Source organism: Oncorhynchus nerka, linkage group LG17, assembly GCF_034236695.1.
Source record: "Oncorhynchus nerka isolate Pitt River linkage group LG17, Oner_Uvic_2.0, whole genome shotgun sequence".
NCBI classification, from domain to species: Eukaryota; Metazoa; Chordata; class Actinopteri; order Salmoniformes; family Salmonidae; genus Oncorhynchus; species Oncorhynchus nerka.
In genome coordinates this window covers 10,192,011-10,217,115 of record NC_088412.1, presented here as the reverse complement: position 1 = coordinate 10,217,115, position 25,105 = coordinate 10,192,011, and the positions used below count along the sequence as shown (strand labels likewise).

The window sequence follows — 25,105 nt, the reverse complement described above, 5'->3', positions numbered from 1 at the left end:
ATAGTCTTCATGTGTACGTATAATTAATTTCAATACACATGAACCATATCGATTGGGTAATTGGCCTATGAGGATCTGTAGGGCCGTGATCATTGACAATTCACATTACACAATATGTTTGAAGCTGCGCTCCAAGCCGCGCTCCGCGGTAATAACTATTAACAGTAACTGAATGGCCCACTCTCCCGATCGCCACAGATAATTCAGAAAGGTAACATGAAAGGTAACAGAGTCGGTGGACTTACGTGGATTCATGGACGCACAGAACTTCTGGATGAGATGGAGTTAAGGAAGAGAAAGCAGCGAGATCAGGCGATGGCAATTTCCTCCTTTTATGGAGTTGAGATTTGTCAGACATTTCCACCTGACCTAATTAAAGTGTCGGTTTTGTGATAAAACAAAGGTGTGGTTGAAATTATTCTGCCAGTGTGTCTACTTATTGTCTCTGCCTTTAGACCTATTTATCACGGTGTCAAGGCAGATGAACTAACAGTTTATAGAGCAAACAACGCAATTATCACAACACAAAGGTTGTAATGTGGCTAACATGGCACCGCTACTGTCTGCTTCTTCTGTTGCTTCTTCCCTGGTCAGATAACTTCATTACAGTACCCTGGGTCAGTTCATCCAGGCAAAGCTGTCATCAAGGCAAAGGGTGGCTATTTGAAGAATCTCAAAAATAAAATATATTTTGATTTGTTTAACACTTTTTTGGTTACTACATGATTCCATATGTGTTATTTCATAGTTGTGATGTCTTCACTATTATTCTACAATGTAGAAAATAGTACAAATAAAGAAAAACCCTTGAATGAGTAGGTGTTTTAAAACTTTGGACCGGTAGTGTATATTTTAGTCATGGTTAGCCTGGTCCCATACTCTGACAGTCATAGTTAGCCTGGTCCTATACTCTGACAGTCATAGTTAGCCTGGTCCCATACTCTGACAGTCATAGTTAGCCTGGTCCCATACTCTGACAGTCATAGTTAGCCTGGTCCCATACTCTGACAGTCATAGTTAGCCTGGTCCCATACTCTGACAGTCATAGTTAGCCTGGTCCCATACTATATTGTTATCCTGGATCATGGTCTCAGAGGCTTTGAGATGTTCAGTGACAGATTTGAAGCCACTTTGGCCAGAAGAGATTTTCATACCATAATGTCACATTGGGGAGAGGCTTCGGTGTTGACTGTGTTTTTCTGTGAATATTGAACATTATTAGTATAATAACAATTATTTTTCAGTTTTAAGTTGTATTAGTCTTATGTAGACTGATGGTGTTGTTGGTCCATTGACAAGTTCCTCAGTGATGTGGACGCCAAGGAATTTAAAACTTGTGACTCTGACAGCCAAGGAAATTAAAACTCTTGACTCTCTACTGCAGTGCCGTTGTTGCCAGATCGGGGCATGTTCCCTCCTCCACTTCCTGAAGTCAACAATTAACTCCTTTGTTTTGCTGACATTGAGGGAGAGGTTGTTGTCGTGGCACCAGTTCACCAGTTCACTTACCTCCTCCCTATAGGCTGGCTCGTTGTTGTTGGTTATTAGGCTTACAATTATTGTGTCGTCAGCAAACTTGATGAAGGAGTTGTTGACGTGCAAAGCCACGTAGTCATGGGTGAACAGGGAGTACAGCAGAGGACTGAGGACACACCCCTGGGGGGGGGCCCTTGTGTTTAAGAGTCAGTGTGGAGGAGGTGATGTTGCCAATCCTCACAGCCTGTGGTCTGCCCGGCTGGACACCACCCTCTGCAACTGGATCCTAGACTTCCTCCAGGATCCAGTTTCAGGATCCAGTCCCTCTTGAGTTGCTGCTTGTAGGAGGGGAGTAGGAACAGAGAGATGTGATCTGATTGGCCGAAATGGGGGTGGGTGGGGGGGGGGGGGCTTTGTATGCTTAACGTCTGTTTGTGTATACATGGTCAAGAACGCTGGATCCTGTTGATGATATTTGGGGCAAAAATGATTTTAGATGGGCTTGGTTAAAGTCACCCGCAACAATAAAGACTGCTTCCGGGTTGAGAGGATTATTGCTGGCTAATGTTGTTGTACAGTTCGCTGAGCGCAGCCTTGATGTTAGCTTGTGGTGGTATGTGAATTTCCTCATCATATAGTGGGGTCAGTATTTAGCGTCAGAAACTCTAGGTCAGGTGAACAGGAGCTCACAATGTTTTCAACTTCACTACACCAGGAATTGCTTATGAGGAAACATACCCCTCCCCCTGGACTCTTACCAGAAGCCGCCGTCCGATCCATTCGGAATATGGAGAAGCCGGTGTGGTTTAATAGCAGAGTCGAGTGAACTGTCCATAAGACGCATCTCAGGAAAAGCTAAGACATAGCATTCCCTGATGTCCCTCTGCGATTGAAGCCTTGCTCTGAGTTCACAAGGTTTATTTGGACATTAGCCATCAGGATACTAGGAAGAGGAGGCCATGTAGCCCGTCTTTTCAGCTAGCCATCAGGATACTAGGAAGAGGAGGCCATGTAGCCCGTCTTTTCAGCTAGCCATCAGGATACTAGGAAGAGGAGGCCGTGTAGCCCGTCTTTTCAGCTGGCCATCAGGATACTAGGAAGAGGAGGCCTTGTAGCCCTTCTTCTCAGCTAGCCATCAGGATACTAGGAAGAGGAGGCCGTGTAGCCCGTCTTTTCAGCTGGACATCAGGATACTAGGAAGAGGAGGCCGTGTAGCCCGTCTTTTCAGCCTAGCCATCAGGATACTAGGAAGAGGAGGCCTTGTAGCCCTTCTTCTCAGCTAGCCATCAGGATACTAGGAAGAGGAGGCCGTGTAGCCCGTCTTTTCAGCTGGACATCAGGATACTAGGAAGAGGAGGCCATGTAGAGCCCGTCTTTTCAGCCTAGCCATCAGGATACTAGGAAGAGGAGGCCGTGTAGCCCGTCTTTTCAGCTGGACATCAGGATACTAGGAAGAGGAGGCCATGTAGCCCGTCTTTTCAGCCTAGCCATCAGGATACTAGGAAGAGGAGGCCGTGTAGCCCGTCTTCTCAGCCTAGCTTGGAGTCCTCCTTTCCTTAATCTGCTTTGGTCGCCGGAGTTGCCTTAGGTCATCTTGGCCAGGAGCAACAGGTAAGCCCGCTGTGCAGAGAGAAAAAAGGACTGGAAGGATTAGTTGTCTAAGTAGCTGTTCATTCTTAGCCTGGGTACCAGTCAGTTTGTGATAACAAACTCCCTGTTCTCAGTGTCATATGCCAAACATGCAGTACGACAGGAGTCTCATTACATAAAAGTGCCTTTGTTTCCACGTTTCCACTCCTCCGTTACCTTTTGATATTTTTCAAAAGCAGGTGGCCTAGTGGTTAGAGGCAGCAGGTAGCCTAGTGGTTAGAGGCAGCAGGTAGCCTAGTGGTTAGAGGCAGCAGGGTGGCCTAGTGGTTAGAGGCAGCAGGGTAGCCTAGTGGTTAGAGGCAGCAGGGTAGCCTAGTGGTTAGAGGCAGCAGGGTGGCCTAGTGGTTAGAGGCAGCAGGTAGCCTAGTGGTTAGAGGCAGCAGGGTAGCCTAGTGGTTAGAGGCAGCAGGGTAGCCTAGTGGTTAGAGGCAGCAGGTAGCCTAGTGGTTAGAGGCAGCAGGTAGCCTAGTGGTTAGAGGCAGCAGGGTAGCCTAGTGGTTAGAGGCAGCAGGTAGCCTAGTGGTTAGAGGCAGCAGGGTAGCCTAGTGGTTAGAGGCAGCAGGGTAGCCTAGTGGTTAGAGGCAGCAGGTAGCCTAGTGGTTAGAGGCAGCAGGGTAGCCTAGTGGTTAGAGGCAGCAGGGTAGCCTAGTGGTTAGAGGCAGCAGGTAGCCTAGTGGTTAGAGGCAGCAGGGTAGCCTAGTGGTTAGAGGCAGCAGGGTAGCCTAGTGGTTAGAGGCAGCAGGTAGCCTAGTGGTTAGAGGCAGCAGGTAGCCTAGTGGTTAGAGGCAGCAGGGTAGCCTAGTGGTTAGAGGCAGCAGGGTAGCCTAGTGGTTAGAGGCAGCAGGTAGCCTAGTGGTTAGAGGCAGCAGGTAGCCTAGTGGTTAGAGGCAGCAGGGTAGCCTAGTGGTTAGAGGCAGCAGGGTAGCCTAGTGGTTAGAGGCAGCAGGTAGCCTAGTGGTTAGAGGCAGCAGGGTAGCCTAGTGGTTAGAGGCAGCAGGTAGCCTAGTGGTTAGAGGCAGCAGGGTAGCCTAGTGGTTAGAGGCAGCAGGGTAGCCTAGTGGTTAGAGGCAGCAGGGTAGCCTAGTGGTTAGAGGCAGCAGGTAGCCTAGTGGTTAGAGGCAGCAGGGTAGCCTAGTGGTTAGAGGCAGCAGGTAGCCTAGTGGTTAGAGGCAGCAGGGTAGCCTAGTGGTTAGAGGCAGCAGGTAGCCTAGTGGTTAGAGGCAGCAGGGTAGCCTAGTGGTTAGGGGCAGCAGGTAGCCTAGTGGTTAGAGGCAGCAGGGTAGCCTAGTGGTTAGGGGCAGCAGGTAGCCTAGTGGTTAGAGGCAGCAGGGTAGCCTAGTGGTTAGAGCGTTGGACTAGTAAATGGAAGGTTGCAAGTTCAAACCCCCGAGCTGACAAGGTACAAATCTGTCGTTCTGCCCCTGAACAGGCAGTTAACCCACTGTTCCTAGGCCGTCATTGAAAATAAGAATTTGTTCTTAACTGGCTTGCCTAGTTAAATAAAGGTAAAATTAAAACAATACGAGGGGAGGACGGAGGAACGGACTCAAGCTAAAACCAATTGAGCTCCTCCCACAGGAAGTGGAACGTCAAGCAGATCTGGAGCCCGGGTATGGGCGGGGGGATGGATGTAAAGTTACATCAACACATGGAATAAAAAAAAATGTGTCTGTATTGTGACCAGATTTCCAGGTCCTTTTCTTTATGCAAATTATTTTCAGTTATTCTTTCAAAATATGATTAATTTATTATAAGAAGGATATTGATGTAATCAGTCAACGGTGCCACCTGTCAATACTTTTAGAGGGAAAAATGTATTATTTATATACACTGCTTAAAAAAATAAACAACACAATGTAACTCCAAGTCAATCACACTTCTGTGAAATCAAACTGTCCAATTAGGAAGCAACACTGATTGACAATACATTTCACATGCTGTTGTGCAAATGGAATAGACAACAGGTGGAAATTATAGGCATTTAGCAAGACATCCCCCAATAAAAGAGTGGTTCTGCAGGTGGTGACCAGACCACTTCTCAGTTCCTATGCTTCCTGGCTGATGTTTTGGTCACTTTTGAATGCTGGCAGTGCTTTCACTCTAGTGGTAGCATGAGACGGAGTCTACAACCCACACAAGTGGCTCAGATAGTGCAGCTCATCCAGGATGGCACATCAATGCGAGCTGTGGCAAGAAGGTTTGCTGTGTCTGTCAACGTAGTGTCCAGAGCATGGAGGCGCTACCAGGAGACAGGCCAGTACATCAGGAGACGTGGAGGAGGCCGTAGGAGGGCAACAACCCAGCAGCAGGACCGCTACCTCTGCCTTTGTACAAGGAGGAGCAGGAGGAGCACTGCCAGACCCCTGCAAAATGACCTCCAGTAGGCCACAAATGTGCATGTGTCTGCTCAAACGGTCAGAAACAGACTCTATGAGGGTGGTATGAGGGCCCGACATCCACAGGTGGGGGTTGTGCTTACAGCCCAACACCGTGCAGGACGTTTGGCATTTGCCAGAGAACACCAAGATTGGCAAATTCGCCACTGGCGCCCTGTGCTTTTCACAGATGAAAGCAGGTTCACACTGAGCACATGACAGACGTGACAGAGTCTGGAGACGCCATGGAGAACGTTCTGCTGCCTGCAACATCCTCCAGCATGACCGGTTTGGCGGTGGGTCAGTCATGGTGTGGGGTGGCATTTCTTTGGGGGGCCGCACAGCCCTCCATGTGCTCGCCAGAGGTAGCCTGACTGCCATTAGGTACCGAGATGAGATCCTCAGACCCCTTGTGAGACCATATGCTGGTGCGGTTGGCCCTGGGTTCCTCCTAATGCAAGACAATGCTAGACCTCATGTGGCTGGAGTGTGTCAGCAGTTCCTGCAAGAGGAAGGCATTGATGCTATGGACTGGCCCGCCCGTTCCCCAGACCTGAATCCAATTGAGCACATTGGGGACATCATGTCTCGCTTTAGTCCAGGTCTGGGAGGAGATCCCTCAGGAGACCATCCGCCACCTCATCAGGAGCATGCCCAGGCGTTGTAGGGAGTTCATACAGGCACGTGGAGGCCACACACACTACGCCTCATTTTGACTTGTTTTAAGGACATTACATCAAAGTTGGATCAGCCTATAGTGTGGTTTTCCACTTTAATTTTGAGTGTGACTCCAAATCCAGACCTCCATGGGTTGATAAATTTGATTTCCATTGATCATTTTTGCGTGATTTTGTTGTCAGCACATTCAACTATGTAAAGAAAGAAGTATTTAATAAGAATATTTAATTCATTCAGATATAGGATGTGTTATTTTAGTGTTCCCTTTATTTTTTTGAGCAGTGTAGTTTCACTGTCCAGATCTGTCTACACTTGTAAAATATCCAGACACAATTGCGTCTGACTCCCTCTGGAGGTTGGCAGGATAATCTGATGAAATGAAAAATCACCCGCGGGCTGTTAGTTGAGGAACCCTGTTTTACTGGGTGGGAAGGCATCTGAGACCGGATATAAGAGCTGCTGCAGTGGTGTCTCCAGGACGGCAGAGGGGGAGTGACTGATGTCAGGCTGACATCTGTTTCCAGAGGCGTCTATTCGTGGATGCCAAAGGGAAGACAGGCTTCCCAATTTAAAAAATAAATAAAATAATGTATCTTTCGTCTCTCCGTGTTTCATAATATCCCTTGAATTCGCAAGAGGCTGAATGTATCTCACAGGAGAAAGCATCGAGTGACACAACGTCCCTTTGTCTCTATACGCGTCGGTAGGCCATTTATCTGATGCTTTCTGATCCAACCATTAATACAACCATTGTTGTGCCCCTGGCCGGAGATGATGGAAGTTCAATATATAGCTAGATGTAGAAGGCTAATAATGTTAACTGGCTAACGTTGCCCATTAAAGGAAGTTTAGCGAGCAATAATTTTAAAGGAAGGTTAGCGAGCAAGCATGTTATACAGGTAGCCTAGGACAACAACAAATAAAAGTGTGTACTGTATGACAGAGTGATAGACCGTTTTGTCAACATGAAAGAGATGAGGATGGCATTGGTGTTTCTCAACACAAGTAGGGTGAGTCAACATGTTTCCCACTTGCACGAACACACAAATCAGAAACATGGACAGACACATCATATTTTGGCGTACGGTGATTGGACTAATCGTTTTTGGTCTCTTTTAGTTGTCACTGTATTAGACTAAGCAGAGGTGATTTGATGAATATTTTTCACATATTTCTAACAGCACGTGAATCGGATACAGCACCGAGCAAAGCGATGGACATGGATAAACTCTGTTGATTGTAGGATCTCTAAACAGCATCACCAAATTGTAAATATCTACATTTCAAAGCATCGGCTTTCTTTTACAATTAAATCAGGGGAGAGCGCGAACGCAGTCCCCCACTACCAGAAATTATGCAATCGAGATTTCCACATTTGAGAAATTCGCAGGGGTCAGCACAGCCGGAGTGCAATGGCTGAGCCTCGCCCTGGGTGAACCGCCTTCTTGATCACGGTGTCTCCCTTGCCAGGTAAGTATGAGTTGTACATGAGTAATGTGGGATAGTGGTTCCCGTGCAAACGTTTTAGCCTAATGGTTATAGCACCACGGCTATTGAGAAAAAAAGAAAATAATTTAAATGAACGTTCAGTGTTATTTTGTCTGCCTGTAGATGGAGAGGTGAAAACACGTTTGAACTGTTATTTTACTCGTAAAATATGAGTGTTTTTCCATTTTCCCAGGATGCAATTCTGCATAAATTAGCATAACAAAAACATTTTTATTAAATGTGTCTGATAGCTGAAACTATAATGAATTATTATAAATGCCCCTGAGTACATCCAAAAATATTCTGAAACACACATAAAGCCAAGTGAATGGAATTTGTGATTTTATTTAGCCTTTCTCGTCTCGTGGTTAAAAACCAGACTGCAATTCTACTATAGACCACTAGTGGCCACCCTCCCCAGTCCCACACAGCCACCCATGCAGGCACATTGAAACAGGGAGCGCTGATAGTTAGTTTCTACTCTTTCTTGTGGTGTAAATGTCGAGACAGTGCGTCAAATCCCTGACTAAGCTTTAGCGTACTTATAGATTGATCTGAAAGTCAATGTATCCTATTGAACCCATGTTAGCCATTACTGGGGTGTGTTTGACAGGTCATTTTCAAAAATGGCTGCGGTCCGTAACGTTAAGAAACGAAACACAAGCAAAAGTATAAAAGAGTAGCATGAGTACATTTATAGAAATCCAAGTGAGATTTAAGTCAAGTTGATTTTGTTTTTGGCATGTGTGTTGCTAGAGCAACTCCTAGAACAAGGATAGGGGTGAGAGAGAGAGAGAATTCTGCATGCAGAATTCTGCAAAAATATCCCCAGTGTACAATGTAGAACACCAAATAATGCATGCAGAGCAGAATTATGCCGATACCCACTAATTATCAAAATCCAGAAAAGAGCCGTTAAATTCTACAACCATCTAAAAGGAAGCGATTCCCAAACCTTCCATAACAAAGCCATTACCTACAGAGAGATGAACCTGGAGAAGAGTCCCCTAATCTAAGCAAGCTGGTCATGGGGCTCTGTACACAAACACACCCTACAGAGCCCCAGGACAGCAGCACACTTAGACCCAACCAAATCATGAGAAAACAAAAAGATAATTACTTGACACATTGGAAAGAATTAACAAAAAAACAGAGCAAACTAGAATGCTATTTGGCCCAAAACAGAGAGTACACCGTGGCAGAATACCTGACCACCGTGACTGACCCAAACTTAAGGAAAGCTTTGACTATGTACAGATTTAGTGAGCATAGCCTTGCTATTGAGAAAGGCCGCCGTAGACAGACATGGCTCTCAAGAGAAGACAGGCTATGTGCTCACTGCCCACAAAATTAGGTGGAAAATTAGCTGCACTTCCTAACCTCCTGCCCAATGTATGACCATATTAGAGAGACATATTTCCTTCAGATTACACAGATCCACAAAGAATTCGGAAAAAAATCCAATTTTGATAAACTCCCATATCTACTGGGTGAAATTCCACAGTGTGCCATCACAACAGTAAGATTTGTGACCTGTTGCCACAAGAAAAGGGCAACCAGTGAAGAACAAACACCATTGTAAATACAACCCATATTTATGCTTATTTATTTTCCCTTGTGTACTTTAACCATTTGTACATTGTTACAACACTGTATATATATAATATTACATTTGTAATGTCTTTATTGTTTTGAAACTTCTGTATGTGTAATGTTTTCTGTTCATTTTTATTGTTTATTCCACTTTTGTATATTATCTACCTCACTTGCTTTGGCAATGTTAACACATGTTTCCCATGCCAATAAAGCCCAGTGAATTGAATTGAATTGAGAGAGAGAGAGAGAGGGATAGAGAGAGAGAGAGAGAGAGAGAGAGAGAGGGATAGGGGGATAGAGAGAGAGAGAGAGGGATAGGGGGATAGAGAGATAGAGAGGGATAGGGGGATAGAGAGAGGGATAGAGAGATAGATAGATAGATAGATAGATAGATAGATAGATAGATAGATAGAGAGAGAGAGAGGGATAGATAGAGAGAGAGAGAGGGATAGATAGAGAGAGAGAGAGAGAGAGAGAGAGAGGGGTCGGGGGGGATAGAGAGAGAGAGTTTCAAGTTAATGTCCTGTGCACAAGTACAGTACAATTCCTTTCTTGCAAGCTATAAACCCAACATTACAATTATTAATCAATAACAATGTAATACTAAAAATTAAATAAGGTAGAGCAAAAACACTATGATAATAACACACGTGAATTAACTTGGTATATAGTGGGGTCGGTTTTTAGCATCAGGAACTCCAGGTCGGGTGAACAGGAGCTCAAGATGTTTTCAACTTCGGTAAACCAGGAGTTAGTTGTTAATGAGGAAGCATATACACCTCCCCCTGCTCTTACCAGAAGCACCCGTTCGAAAGCTACAGAAAACTGAAAAACTGTCTGGTTGAAAAAGAAAGACTTTCCCTAAAGTTCCTCTGTGATTCTGGCCTTTCTCGGAGTTCACAATGTTTATTTGACAAAACAACACACAGCAGCAGAGACGGTAGACCATCTGGCAGAAGTGTGCCTGTTTACAACGGGGACACAACGCCTCCTACTGGACAAAATCAGTAAACGTTTACAGCGCCTATTATTCCCACGCGGTCTCCAATCCAAGTACTAACCAGTCGCGACCCTGCTAAACTTTATGAGTTTATTACGGTAAAGTATATAAAGTTACTGAGTCTCAAAAGCAAGTAAATTGAACCAAATATAGCAGCATACCTTTTTAATTAATTATGCTAAAATTGCCAATTAGTTCTATTTTCCACATATTCCTAACATTAGAAAACAACACATTAATCGGATACAGCACCGACCAAAGCGATGGACATGGATAAACTCTGTTGATTTTAGGATCTGTAAACAGCAGGACCTACTACACATATGACCACCAAATGATAAAAAATAAGCGTGATATCTACATATCAATGCTTCGTTTACTTAAAAAATGATGAACCAGAGAGTTTACTTTCACAGGGAAATCAGGGGAGAGCGCGAACGCAGTCCCCCACTACCAGAAATTATGCAATCGAGATTTCCACATTTGAGAAATTCGCAGGGGTCAGCACAGCCGGAGTGCAATGGCTGAGCCTCGCCCTGGGTGAACCGCCTTCTTGATCACGGTGTCTCCCTTGCCAGGTAAGTATGAGTTGTACATGAGTAATGTGGGATAGTGATTCCCGTGCAAACGTTTTAGCCTAATGGTTATAGCACCACGGCTATTGAGAAAAAAAGAAAATAATTTAAATGAACGTTCAGTGTTATTTTGTCTGCTAGTAGATGGAAAGGTGAAAACACGTTTGAACTGTTATTTTACTCGTAAAATTAGTGTTTTTCCATTTTCCCAGGATGCAATTCTGTAGAAATTATCATAACATAAACATTTGTATTAAACGTGTCTGATAGCTGAAACTATAACAAATTATTAGAAATGTCCTAAACTGTTCTGAAACACACATAAAGCCAAGTGAATGGAATTTGTGATTTTATTTAGCCTTTCTCGTCTCGTGGTTCTTTTGTCTTCCAGAGAAAAGCCAGACTGCAATTCTACTATAGACCACTAGTGGCCACCCTCCCAGTCCCACACAGCCACCCATGCAGGCACATTGAAACAGGGAGCGCTGATGCAGTTAGAATAACAAGAGTATTGTATTTCAACCACACCGCCTCTTAACAAATTGGTAAACTGAAAGAATGTTACTGTTATAAATAAAAGTCAGTTGCTCCCTGATAATACAAGAGAAGTGTACAGCCTGCTGGAAAAAAAACTAATGAGCATCTAGCAAGAGTCATCGAAATTGTTAATTAAAAGGTTTAAAAACAAATCTGATAAATGCAACAGTTGGACAATGGATGAAGATACTCCTAACGTTTTACAAGTGGTGGGAAAAGTACCCAATTGTCATACTTGATTACAAGTAAAAGATACCTTAATAGGAAATTACTCAAGTAAAAGTCAGGATTTAAATATACTCAAGTATCAAAAGTAAATGTACTTGCAAAAATGTACTCAACTATCAAAATAATAATTTCAAATTCCTCATATTAAGCTAAACTTAATTTACGGATTGCCTGGGGCACACTTCAACACTCAGACATTATTCAGAAACAAAGCATCTGTGTTTAGTGAGTCCCCCAGATCAGAGGCAGTAGAGATGACCAGGGATGTTCTCTGTTTAGTGAGTCCGCCAGATCAGAGGCAGTAGAGATGACCAGGGATGTTCTCTGTTTAGTGAGTCCTCCAGATCAGAGGCAGTAGGGATGACCAGGGATGTTCTCTGTTTAGTGAGTCCTCCAGATCAGAGGCAGTAGGGATGACCAGGGATGTTCTCTGTTTAGTGAGTCCTCCAGATCAGAGGCAGTAGGGATGACCAGGGATGTTCTCTTGTTAAGTGCGTGAATTGGACCATTTCTGTCGATTGGACATTAGCCATCAGGATACTAGGAAGAGGAGGCCGTGTAGCCCGTCTTTTCAACCTAGCCATCAGGATACTAGGAAGAGGAGGCCATGTAGCCCGTCTTTTCAGCTAGCCATCAGGATATTAGGAAGAGGAGGCCATGTAGCCCGTCTTTTCAGCCTAGCCATCAGGATACTAGGAAGAGGAGGCCATGTAGCCCGTCTTTTCAGCTAGCCATCAGGATACTAGGAAGAGGAGGCCATGTAGCCCGTCTTTTCAGCTAGCCATCAGGATACTAGGAAGAGGAGGCCATGTAGCCCGTCTTCTCAGCTAGCCATCAGGATACTAGGAAGAGGAGGCCATGTAGTCCGTCTTTTCAGCTAGCCATCAGGATACTAGGAAGAGGAGGCCATGTAGCCCGTCTTTTCAGCTAGCCATCAGGATACTAGGAAGAGGAGGCCATGTAGCCCGTCTTTTCAGCTAGCCATCAGGATATTAGGAAGAGGAGGCCATGTAGCCCGTCTTTTCAGCTAGCCATCAGGATACTAGGAAGAGGAGGCCATGTAGCCCGTCTTTTCAGTCGGTGTTGCCTTCGGTCATCTTGGCCAGGAGTAACAGGTACGCTAGCTGGTCATGGAACAAAGGAGGGAATGCAGTATTCCATATCTGAGGAGGCTGAGAGAATTATTTGTGTAGCTTCCGATTCATGATCCAGAAGTGTTTATCGGTCGTAGGAGATTATTGCACAAACCATCTGAGCAAACAAAGTACTAATGGATGCTTGAGCAAACAAAGTACTAATAAATGCTTTTAATAGCAATAAAAAAGTCAAGTCGAGCAGCAATGAATCCTTCAGAATTAATATGAGGGGTATACTAGTTACCTGGTTTGAGGAGTTAGCAAAGTAAACTATATATACTGTAACTGCTGTTATGGTGAAGTGGAGACATCTAGGAGCAACAACAGCTCAACCGCGAAGTGGTAGGCCACACAAACTCACAGAAAGGGAACGTTGAGTGCTGAAGCGCATAGTGCACACAGATTGTCTCACATCGGTTGCAACACTCACTACGAGTTCCAAACTGCCTCTGGAAGCAAAGTCAGCACAAAAACTGTTCATCAACAATAACTGTTCGTCAAGAGCTTCATGAAATGGGTTTCCATGGCCGAGCAGCCGCACACAAGCCTAAGATCACCATGCGCAATGCCAAGCGTCTGCTGAAGTGGTGTAAAGCTCCCTGCCGTTGGACTCTGGAGCAGTGGAAACACGGTCTCTGGAGGGAAAAATCACGCTTCACCATCTAGCAGTCTGATGGACTAATCTGGTTTTGACTGATGCTAGGAGAACGCTACACCCCAATGAATAATGCCAACTGTAAAGTTTGGTGGAGGAATAATTGGTCTGTGGCTGTTTTTCATGGTTCCGGCTAGGCCCCTTAGTTCCAGCCTTATGGATGTGACATTTCCACACAAAATGTCTCAGAGAATTGGCTTATCAGGCATAAATGAACATGTTAATGTGTATATTTGTAAAAACCTGTCGGGAAGTGTAGACACAAAATTACAATGGTCTAAGCAATACCACTTTGAAGTAACAGAACAACAAAACTTGCGACGTAAATGGACAGGCATTTTTGGGAGAACGTACACATCAGCAAAAGTCTGTGAATCTCAAATGGTAAAATATGAATAGCCACTTTGAAAGTAAGGCTTGTCTACACACGAAAACCACAATGATGAACATTGTGATATATACTTCAGAGAGGAAAATTTACCGTTGTGGATGTGACATGTGGATGTGACATTTGTGCAAAATGACTGTTTATAGATTTCTTTACCAAACTTCATAATACTTTTGTTGTCATCTGAAAATGCAGTGTACCTCAAAGAACCAAGAAATCACTAGTATCGTGAATAGTTATTGTATATGCTATCAAAAGTGCACTCGAGGGTCCCGTCTTAACATGAATGCACAAATGTGCTAAAAAAATGCATTCTTTATTTTAAAAAGTATTTTCATTGCGAATTAGAGTGCTGCATAACTCAACAATTATATGAATATTTGCAATTTGGTGACAGGGTCCCAGAAAACAGACAACAAATGACACTGCACAATTTACAATATTTTAGTCATTTCATTCAAGATCATTTATGACTGTTTTATTTCTAATATTAAATGCTTTTATCAAATCACCTACTGAGTAACAGAATAAACAAACAGAAACTCAAACTCAATTAAAAGTATTTTTAAACATTTTATAAAGTCAGGTTTTGTGTTAATCTCACACATTTTAATCTGCAGCAGAGGCTCTATGAAATGGTACTTCCTCCCTCTGTTGTCCACAAAACAACACAGGGACTGAACAACTTGACCTGCAGCCACCTAGGCCTGGGGCCTGTTGCACAAAAGTAGAATTAAGACATCCGGGATAAATGACTCAGCTGAGCTCAATGAAGCCAAAACATGTGCGTCCAGGCTTAATTGGTTGCACAAAGACCAAGCCAGGATGAGCAGACACGGATTCATTAAGCCAGGTGAAACCAATCCTGGATAGGTGCGCGCTCACGGCTCACTCAAATAGACCCCGCCACAGATCACAGATTAACTGATTTACCATGGCAACTAGAGCCGCGTACTTTTCCCCGTCGGAAGCACAAATCCTCATGGAGGCATACGAGGAGGTAAAAGATATAATTAAGAAGAAAGGCAACACCGCCACAGTGATAAAGCAAAGAGAAAAAGCGTGGCAAAGTATTGCAGACCGCCTGAATGCGTAAGTAGTGCACAATTACACACTCACCGCTCCGCTGAAACATCACAATTACAATTCAAATATTTAATTCACATCTCCAAAAATGCAGTTGTACTGTAATTATGAAACGGTTAAATTTTTAATTGAAATACACTGCAGATATGAGTGAAATTGTGTAAAGTAACTCCATCACACTGTATAAAGCTATGATACATTTTTTGATATTTTTACTGAAAACAAGACAAAAATACCAAGTAATTTTTTGCAGTGTGACTCCATTAAATGTGTGTGTGTGTGTGTGTGTGTGTGTGTGTGTGTGTGTGTGTGTGTGTGTGTGTGTGTAGATTAAACATGAACGGGCCAAAACGGACATGGCAGCAGGTCAAAATCAAATACAAGAACATTCTGCAGAATGGTATGGTCCCTGACTAATATTTAACAAAGCACAAGCATATATTGTACCCAGAAGGTGCCTGCTCACACATTGTCTGTACTGTTTTAGCAGTGAAAAAGAATACCCACAGACAAGGCACGGGTGGTGGGTCACCAAAGGCTGACCTTACCCCAGCAGAGGACATGGCCTTGGAGCTAAATAAAGGCAGGCCCGTCTTAGAGGGGATCCCTGGGGGGAAAGAGACGAGCATAGGTTCCTCCCAAGATGCCACCCGCTTCATTCAAGGTATGTCCTTCCATCTCTACATGGGATACAACCACATTCATATTGAATCAATTTGGACTGTCTGACTTTGGTTTACCTATTGCCTGGCAGCACTGTGTTCCTGTTAGAGCCACCAGCACAAGCACCAGACGATGCTGATCCAGTGAGTACTCCATCAAAGGCATACTGTAGGCCTGGCATGTCTTGTCTACTAGCTTCAATATGAATCCGATTAAATGTGATAGGGTGAAGGCCCCAGTGCAGCAGCAACAGCACATGATGGAGACGATGATGAGGAGGAGACCATCTCTCTGGATTCCAGAAGGCATGAGGTATCATGTTAAGACTGTGAAAGTACTATTTACTCTACAATGGTGAGGAGTCCTCATCAAAATCAAAAAATCTAATTTATTTTACAGGACCCAGATGCTATACAGTGGGAAAACCAGCCTGGCAACATAGTGCGTATTAATAAAAGGACACCACATCCTGCCAAATTCCAGCTGCGCTAATTGTATTGTGTTCACAGAGCTCACAAGCTATCAGAAAGTTGTATGGCAACCACCTCCGGCGCCAAATAGAACTGGCAGACATAGACATTCAGTACAAGAAGAAAAAGATGGAAAATCTTGCACTGGAGTCCGAAATAAAAAAGAGGACAATTAGGAAACTGGACCTTGAAATAAAAAAACTTGAGAGGGAGGTGAGATATGCCTTCAATGTACACTGTATGCTAACTGTAACACAAATGTATTAATCATTATTTTTCTTTCCTCCCCCAGCTCCAAGAAGATGACACAGCTCAAAATAAAAATTAGGTATATTCTCGTAAAGTCAAGTGAGCCATGACATATGAGCTCTTATTGTGAGCACACAGGACGGTGGCATCTTTCTAAGGTTTTTTTATTTTCCCAGCAATCAGTACAACCAAGTCATCGTTATAAGGCATCGCCCTCTTTTGCCCACCCCCAGCACCAGGTGTGGCCACTAGCCTATATGAAGGCCCAAAATTGTGTGTTCCTTTCTGCTCTGACAATGGCATGCCCATTCGTGCGAGATGTGGTGGATGAAGAAGCACTTGTGCTGAGGAGAGCCTTCAGGCGAGAAAGGGTCTTCAGGGACCGGTTGGACCCACTGGCCTTCCCTGATGACCATCTATATGAAAGATACAGGTTTTCTGCAGATGGCATCAGGTATCTATGCAGACTACTGGGTCCCAGGATTAAGCACCGCACTGCACGGAGCCATGCACTGAGTGTGGAGCAAATGGTTTGTGTGGCCTTGCGCTTTTTTGCTAGTGGAGCCTTCCTGTACTCAGTGGGGGATGCAGAACAGCTGAACAAGGCCACAATTTGCCGCACAATAAGGAGTGTGTGTCTGGCTATCAAAGCATTAGCAGATGTCTTCATCTCCTTCCCTGGCCACAGAAGACTCTGTGACATCAAAGAGGAGTTCTATAGGATTGCAGGTAAGAGGATCTACAAATTACAGGACAACTGTTAACACATAGTAGGATACTCATTACTTTGTGTGACAGGTTTCCCCAATGTCATTGGTGCAGTGGACTGCACACACATAAGGATAAAAGCCCCCTCAGGTGCCCATGAGGCCGATTTTGTGAATAGGAAATCCTTTCACAGCATTAATGTTCAGGTGAACATAACTTTTTGATATTGTCCATTGACGAACACTCTGCATTGCCAGTGATGTGCATTGATTGGTGTAATATTCCTCATCTTATGATTTCAGATGGTCTGCAATGCTGACTGTGTGATCAGCAATGTTGTGGCAAAATGGCCTGGCTCAGTCCATGACTCCAGAATCTTTCGGGCCTCTGAAATCTATCAGTGCCTATCACAACATTTACATTACATTTAAGTCATTTAGCAGACGCTCTTATCCAGAGCGACTTACAAATTGGTGCGTTCACCTTAAGACATCCAGTGGAACAGCCACTTTACAATAGTGCATCTAAATATTTTAAGGGGGTGAGAAGGATTACTTTATCCTATCCTAGGTATTCCTGAAAGAGGTGGGGTTTCAGGTGTCTCCGGAAGGTGGTGATTGACTCCGCTGTCCTGGCGTCGTGAGGGAGTTTGTTCCACCATTGGGGGGCCAGAGCAGCGAACAGTTTTGACTGGGCTGCGCAGGAACTGTACTTCCTCAGTGGTAGGGAGGCGAGCAGGCCAGAGGTGGATGAACGCAGTGCCCTTGTTTGGGTGTAGGGCCTGATCAGAGCCTGGAGGTACTGAGGTGCCGTTCCCCTCACAGCTCCGTAGGCAAGCACCATGGTCTTGTAGCGGATGCGAGCTTCAACTGGAAGCCAGTGGAGAGAGCGGAGGAGCGGGGTGACGTGAGAGAACTTGGGAAGGTTGAACACCAGACGGGCTGCGGCGTTCTGGATGAGTTGTAGGGGTTTAATGGCACAGGCAGGGAGCCCAGCCAACAGCGAGTTGCAGTAATCCAGACGGGAGATGACAAGTGCCTGGATTAGGACCTGCGCTGCTTCCTGTGTGAGGCAGGGTCGTACTCTGCGGATGTTGTAGAGCATGAACCTACAAGAACGGGCCACCGCCTTGATGTTAGTTGAGAACGACAGGTAAGCACACAAACTTACACAAGGTAAGCCACACAACCCCTATTTATAACCATCATGGCTGTGTCAAGAATATCACTGTGTTTATGAGGTAGTAATGATGAGATTTTGTGTTGACAGGTGAATTCTCTGGTGTGTTGCTGGGAGACAGGGGGTATGGCTGCCAGCCTTTTCTCCTGACACCTTTCACAGACCCCCAGGAAGCACAGCAGGCCTACAACCATGCCCATGCCAGGACCAGGGCCAGAGTTGAAATGACCTTTGGCCTCCTGAAGGCACGCTTTCACTGCCTTCACAAATTAAGGGTCAGCCCTGTTAGGGCATGTGATATTACTGTGGCTTGTGCTGTCCTCCACAATGTGGCCTGCCTGAGGAAGGAGAGGGCCCCCAGAGTGCCACCAGCCATGGACTGGGACAATCCGGCAATCTTCCCTGATGACGACAGTGGTCGGCTGCTGAGGGACCAATATGTGTTGAATTATTTTAGTTAGTATGTGTGCTTTCAATTTTGGTTAAATATGTCCTGCGGTGGCAGAGGAATTTGTTTTTTTTTTGGTTCGTTTTTGACCAATTTGGCCTCTTATGATGTTTGTGCGGTATACTGTGTGTAATACAAGGCTGCAGGGAGGCTACTGCATCCATTCATTTGTCTGTTCAGTTGATGTGTATGGATTTGTCCTGCATTTATTTTAGTGTGCAGACATGCAGGGTGTGTTATATACAGACCTTTGAATGTGTATGTATCATTTTGTATAATATGCTTGGATTCTGTGCTTTCCATCTTGTAGAGTCACTGTGACTTCAGTTTCGAAAGGAGCTGATGGTTTACCTGCTTTGTTTTGTCCTTATTCAATAAAGGAACATAATGTTACACATTGTGTTTTTATATTCATATGGAATGTGTATTTGTTTATATGACAGAGTACTAGGGCCACACTGAAGAAAAAGGATAAAGTCATAAATTTATGAGGCTGGTTCTTTCTGCAGAAAAGCTACATATTGTTTTTACAGTTTTGATACTTATGACAATGTGATACTTAATATTCTGGCACATCAGCATGTCTTTGTTTATGAAACCATACTGAAGTACAATTTCACGAAATGCCCCACATCTGTCATTTTAACAACTGTCCTCCTTTAAAACAACTGGTTACAATATTATGACTTGTGTTTTTTTCCCCTCTGTGGCCCTAATATTCTATCATTTTATATATAGCCTTATAGTCTATGGGAAACTGTAAATTATCTAATGATAGCAACATCATCTAAAAATCATTTTTTATCCAAAATCATTGAAATTAATGATCACAAACGTTTAAATAATAACAGTGGGTCTAGTTATATGTGATAACAATGTATAGTGAGCAGTGAAATAACTATTGGTTTCCATTTGTGGTGACTGCTGACTGACATTAGGGATGAGATTAAATAGATCCTGGAATTTAGCCTGGTCTGGAGCAGGCTAGCTCCACAGAATAAATCTCCATGGTAATTTATACCATAACATATCCTCCTGCCCCCTATCCATCTTTAGTGCAACCGGATTACGGATCAATTGAGCCAGGATCACCAAGATATCCTGGCTTAATCCCTTATCCTAGTTTTGTGCAACAGGCCCCTGGTCGTCCTTGGCTGGCGAGATATACACAAATCCTGTGTGGTCGTCTCTCCTCAAGAACTGCATCAGAGTCGGTCTTTATCTGCTACCAGTCCTACAAACTGCCTGTATATACACGGAGTATACCAAACATTATGAACACCTTCATAATTGAGTTGAGAAATAAAAGGGGCTGTGTGATAAGCACATCAAAGATTATTAACGATAAGTAATTATAAAAAAGGCACTTCAACAAGCCCATTTCACACCATAGCCTTCTGAATTTGCAAGATAACTTTTTTCATTTTTTATTTTGGCACAAATTAAATTGTGCCACTGACTCGCCCATGTGTTGACGTTTCAGCATTGTCTCAATGAAGAGTTCGCTGTTCGACTAGCCACGTGCAACATGTATGAGCAGTCACAAACCTGATAAAGTTAGCTGCAGGCGGACAAGCAATATCCGCCTTCGTAGTACGGATGAAGCCTGATCTGGAATTTGAAGCTAACTGAATGAAGCTGGCTAGCTTTATAAAAACCTGAGTAGATCTAGCTTGCTTCGTAGTATAGACGGGTTGGTTGTTTAGCCACAAAACCGACACGTGCGCAACTATGGGGCAAAACAGATGGGTTTTTGGCTTTGACAACACGTAAACTATATTTAGTCTCCAAAATTTTTTGAAAACATAAATACATTTGCACAATGAGAACTTGTTGTCTCTCAAATACATATGTACAGTTGTTGGTTAGCTAGCAAATGTTTTTTGCCATATTAGCATAGACATGAAATCAGTCAAAACAAGACACGGAATAAATACCAAGCTACAACAAGCTGAAACCAGCCACCTACAAGTCCCCACATGGTAGCTTATTGTCATTGTTGTTAGCTATCTGACCGTTCAGAATCCAAACAACGCACGCCTTCCGGGATGCATCATGTTTGTGACGTTAAAAATCGGCCAACCCATCTATACCAACACAGAGTTTACTGTCTGTGATAGCACACTCTGGCTACACTAACAGGTAGCTAGATAGCTAGCAGTAAGTGACTTGCACACCTACATTTTCAGTCTAAAAAAGTTTGGGGTTTACCATTCAAATAATTATCTAATGTTGTAAAACGCCATATGAATTAAATAATACATCTTTGAAGGAATTTACCTTTGTAAATAAAGAGAAATCTTCTCGCTTTTATCAGCTGTGCTGTGGGGTACACACTCTTTTCACGGTACTTTGATGAAAAAGCCATTTTCGTAACAGGTTAGAAGAGCATTTTCGCTAACCCTAACCCTTTTCCTAATCTTAACCTCAGTCTCCTAACCTGCTACAAAACAAGTCGCTTCGGAATCGAAGTGGCATGAAAAGAACGTTTCCCCAGCTGTGACGTGCTAATAACAAAACACATTGAGCCGCTTCCGTAAACACTTGGTTTGCGTCCTCTCTTTGATACTTGGCTCATCGTGCTCTAGTGACTCCTTGTGGCGGGCCGGGCACCTGCAAGCTGACCTCCGGTTGTCAGTTGAGTAGTGTTTCCTCTTTGGAACACACTTTTTGGTCTAAAAGTTCCAGGCTGTGTCACAACCGGCTGTGATTGGGAGTCCCATAGGGCAGAGCACAATTGGCCCAGCGACGTCCGGGTCTGGCCGGTGTAGGCTGGCACTGTAAATAAGAATTTGTTCTTAACTGACTTGCCTAGTTAAATAAAAGGTTAAATTATAAAAAATAAAAATGTACTTGTTACCAGGGTTACACATGTGTTGTGTCCCAAATGGCACCCTATTCCCTATGGGTCCTGGTCCAATGTAGTGCACTACATAGGGAATAGGGTGCCATTTGGGATGCAATCACCTAGTTAAGTTTCTATACTATTCTACGGTATCTCATCCACTTAATAAGGCTTACATATCTTGCACTACACAACTCATATGTATATTTCTATACTATTCTACTGTAACTTAGTCCGTTTGGCTCTGACATCGTTCGTACATATGTATATAGTCTTAATTCATTCCTACTTAGATTTGTGTGTATATGCTGTGTAATTTGTTTGTTATTACGGCACTGTCGGAGCTAGAAACACGAGCATTTCGCTACACTCGCAATAACATCTGTTAATCACGTGTATGTGACCAATAACATTTCATTTGAAAAAGGTTAAATAAATAAATAAATAAATATATTTGTTAGCTGCATACATTCCCTTTGGATGGTATAAATAATATAAAACGACTCATCACCATCTGCCGGCCTTTGGGTAGGCTGGGGGGTTGGGTAGACTACTCCCATATAAATGTGTATCCTTAAGAGAAACTTACCCAAACATTGCATTTCCCGGGCTAGGTCTACTCTTGCCATTCAGTATACTCAGTCTCTACAATACACTTTTTAATGTACATAAAATACCATATTTGAAGTTTTGTAACTTACTTGGTTCATGATCTTGTGGTAGAATTAACCAGTGCACTCCATCTTTAGCTTTCTCTTTGCAAACTTCCAAATCCACTGCATGTGTAACCGATGTGAAATGGCTAGCTCGTTAGCGGTAGTGCGCGCTAATAGCGTTTCGATCGGTGACGTCACTCGCTCTGAGCCCTTGAAGTAGTTGTTGCCCTTGCTCTGCAAGGGCCGTGGCTTTTGTGGAGCGATAGGTAACGATGCTTCGAGGGTGACTGTTGAGAGATGTGTGCAGAGGGTTCCTGGTTCGAGGCCAGGTAGGGGGGGCGAGGAGAGGGACGGAAGCAAAACAGTTACACATGCTCAAGTTTATTAGTCGCAGTTTGTTATCAAAACGGCAGGTTTAGACAATATTCCACAGAAATAATACCATTGTGTAGATGAACGACATCAGCAAGTTGTGAGTTACAAGTAGTTTACTCCTACCCCTGATTCCGTTGGCATGGCTACAGGTAGAGTAAAGATGAGGAGAGGTTCCTAACAATGGGGGTGGATTGCATGCATAAAGTGTGAAATGGGGGAGGGTCCCACACTGTATAAGATATGTACCTTTGAACTTTGCAGATAGGAAGCCTTCCTTCAAATCTTAATTTCTCACAACTTAGTAATAAATAACTAATTTATTCATAGGTTAAATACTTTATGCAAATACAAAATTATGGAGCACACAATAATGTTTATTGACTGTTTTATGATAGTGAAAAGCAAGGGTGCAACTTTGGTTTTAGAAGTGGGGGGAGGCATCATTTTTTTAAATATATATATATATTTTCTTCCAGTCAGATAAACACTCCAAACAGCCTGCCCGACCGCTTGGATGCGTCTGCATGGTCCTAAAGCACACAGTTGCCTCGTTTTGTATCACATTCCAATGATGCAACTGTGTGGGGGGGGGACAAAAATGCAATTTCAGAATGTGGGGGTTGTGCCCCTGGTGGGGGTTGTGAATGTTGTGCCCCTGGTGGGGGTTGTGAATGTTGTGCCCCTGGTGGGGGTTGTGAATGTTGTGCCCCTGGTGGGGGTTGTGAATGTTGTACCCCTGGTGGGGGTTGTGAATGTTGTGCCCCTGGTGGGGGTTGTGAATGTTGTGCCCCTGGTGGGGGTTGTGAATGTTGCACCCCTGGTGGGGGTTGTGAATGTTGTGCCCCTGGTGGGGGTTGTGAATGTTGTACCCCTGGTGGGGGTTGTGAATGTTGTGCCCCTGGTGGGGTTGTGAATGTTGTGCCCCTGGTGGGGGTTGTGAATGTTGCACCCCTGGTGGGGGTTGTGAATGTTGTACCCCTGGTGGGGGTTGTGAATGTTGTACCCCTGGTGGGGGTTGTGAATGTTGTGCCCCTGGTGGGGGTTGTGAATGTTGTACCCCTGGTGAGGGTTGTGAATGTTGTGCCTCTGGTGAAAAGCAAAAAAATAAATATATATATATAGCTTTTTTTATTAGTGATCTTTCTTCTGGAACTCCATGGAACTCTGTAGTTATAGCATACCCACTAGAGGTCTCTGTAGTTATAGAATACCCACTAGAGGTCTCTGTAGTTATAGAATACCCACTAGAGGTCTCTGTAGTTATAGCATACCCACTAGAGGTCTCTGTAGTTATAGAATACCCACTAGAGGTCTCTGTAGTTATAGAATACCCACTAGAGGTCTCTGTAGTTATAGAATACCCACTAGAGGTCTCTGTAGTTATAGAATACCCACTAGAGGTCTCTGTAGTTATAGAATACCCACTAGAGGTCTCTGTAGTTATAGAATACCCACTAGAGGTCTCTGTAGTTATAGAATACCCACTAGAGGTCTCTGTAGTTATAGAATACCCACTAGAGGTCTCTGTAGTTATAGAATACCCACTAGAGGTCTCTGTAGTTATAGCATACCCACTAGAGGTCTCTGTAGTTATAGAATACCCACTAGAGGTCTCTGTAGTTATAGAATACCCACTAGAGGTCTCTGTAGTTATAGAATACCCACTAGAGGTCTCTGTAGTTATAGAATACCCACTAGAGGTCAGTCTAGAGCAAAAGGTTATGAAATCACCAGGTGAGCCCACAGTTGAGTTGTACAGGTGAAATTTCGTTAATGAGAAACTTCTGTCGTACTTTTCATTCCCAAGTCCTCACAGTGCTTTACCAACCCTTTGTGAGAAATATCAGGAAATATCGGAATTGACTGCTTGTATTTTTCCCCACCACGCTGTAGTCAGTGCATTACAACATGTCACCAAGGAGTACTAGAAGTCAGTCAGTCAGTGTTGACATCATCCACACCCTTAAGGATCATCTGGAGCGGTGCTGATTTCTGTTGCTTACGCCTGAACAAGGAAAAGAGCAGGAGAAGCCTTGTAAAAAAACGACAACAGTGCAGGGTACAAAAACTGAAGTCAAATGAAAGAACAACCTGGTCTCAAGAGTATTTCGTATTATTCTGTTCGTAATTTACGAGACACTCCATTTAGTATCGTATGTTAGGTTTTGTATGGTATGTATTCAATGGTGGATGTTCATAATCCATTTCATATATGTTCCAGATTTGTAAAACGTATGATATGTTACGAATTCTAATTTCTTGTGGCTAACATTAGCTAGGTAGCTAGTGCTAATGCTAACATTAGCTAGGTAGCTAGTGCTAATGCTAACGTTAGCTAGGCTAGGGGTTAAGGTCAGGGTTAAGTTTAGGAGTTAGTTGTAAGGGTTAGGGGAAGGCTTAGCTAACATGCTAAGTAGTTGCAAAATAGCTAAAAAGTAGTAGAAACGTTGCTAATTAGCTATAATGCTAAAGTTGTCCCTGATTACATACGCAACGCGCAACCTTTGTGTTGCTAGATGTTTGCGTGATATGCCCACCCATCCAACCCGACCAAATCACCCTCCTTTCGGTTTTGCCTTAAGTAACCTTCTGTCTTATGTAACCGTAACATACTAATTTGAGTGTGTCGGATTTACGTTTACTA

General features: G+C 43.8%; 1 protein-coding gene, 1 long non-coding RNA gene and 2 other non-coding genes across 5 annotated transcripts in view; 1 reads left to right on the top strand and 3 right to left on the bottom strand.

The window, feature by feature from the left end:
* Positions 1-7,493: 7,493 nt before the first annotated feature.
* Positions 7,494-7,657, bottom strand: LOC115145557 (U1 spliceosomal RNA). Its single transcript, XR_003866004.1, has one exon. It is a non-coding gene; the product is annotated as a U1 spliceosomal RNA (small nuclear RNA).
* A 3,028-nt stretch (positions 7,658-10,685) lies between these two features.
* LOC115145556 (U1 spliceosomal RNA) lies at positions 10,686-10,849 on the bottom strand. Its single transcript, XR_003866003.1, has one exon. It is a non-coding gene; the product is annotated as a U1 spliceosomal RNA (small nuclear RNA).
* Positions 10,850-14,387: 3,538 nt separating this feature from the next.
* Positions 14,388-17,365, top strand: LOC135561404 (uncharacterized). Its single transcript, XR_010459402.1, has 6 exons — positions 14,388-15,268; positions 15,356-15,674; positions 15,757-16,214; positions 16,294-16,329; positions 16,484-16,979; positions 17,261-17,365. It is a non-coding gene; the product is annotated as an uncharacterized LOC135561404 (long non-coding RNA).
* Positions 17,366-22,448: 5,083 nt separating this feature from the next.
* Positions 22,449-25,105, bottom strand: part of LOC115144686 (cingulin-like protein 1) — a 29,146-nt gene continuing 26,489 nt past the window's right edge. For both annotated transcript variants that reach the window (XM_029685700.2, XM_029685699.2), the window contains exon 20: positions 22,449-24,466. In XM_029685700.2, the coding sequence (XP_029541560.2) occupies positions 24,397-24,466 (70 nt within the window). In that variant the 3' untranslated portion in view covers positions 22,449-24,396. The remainder of the gene's footprint in view (positions 24,467-25,105) is intronic.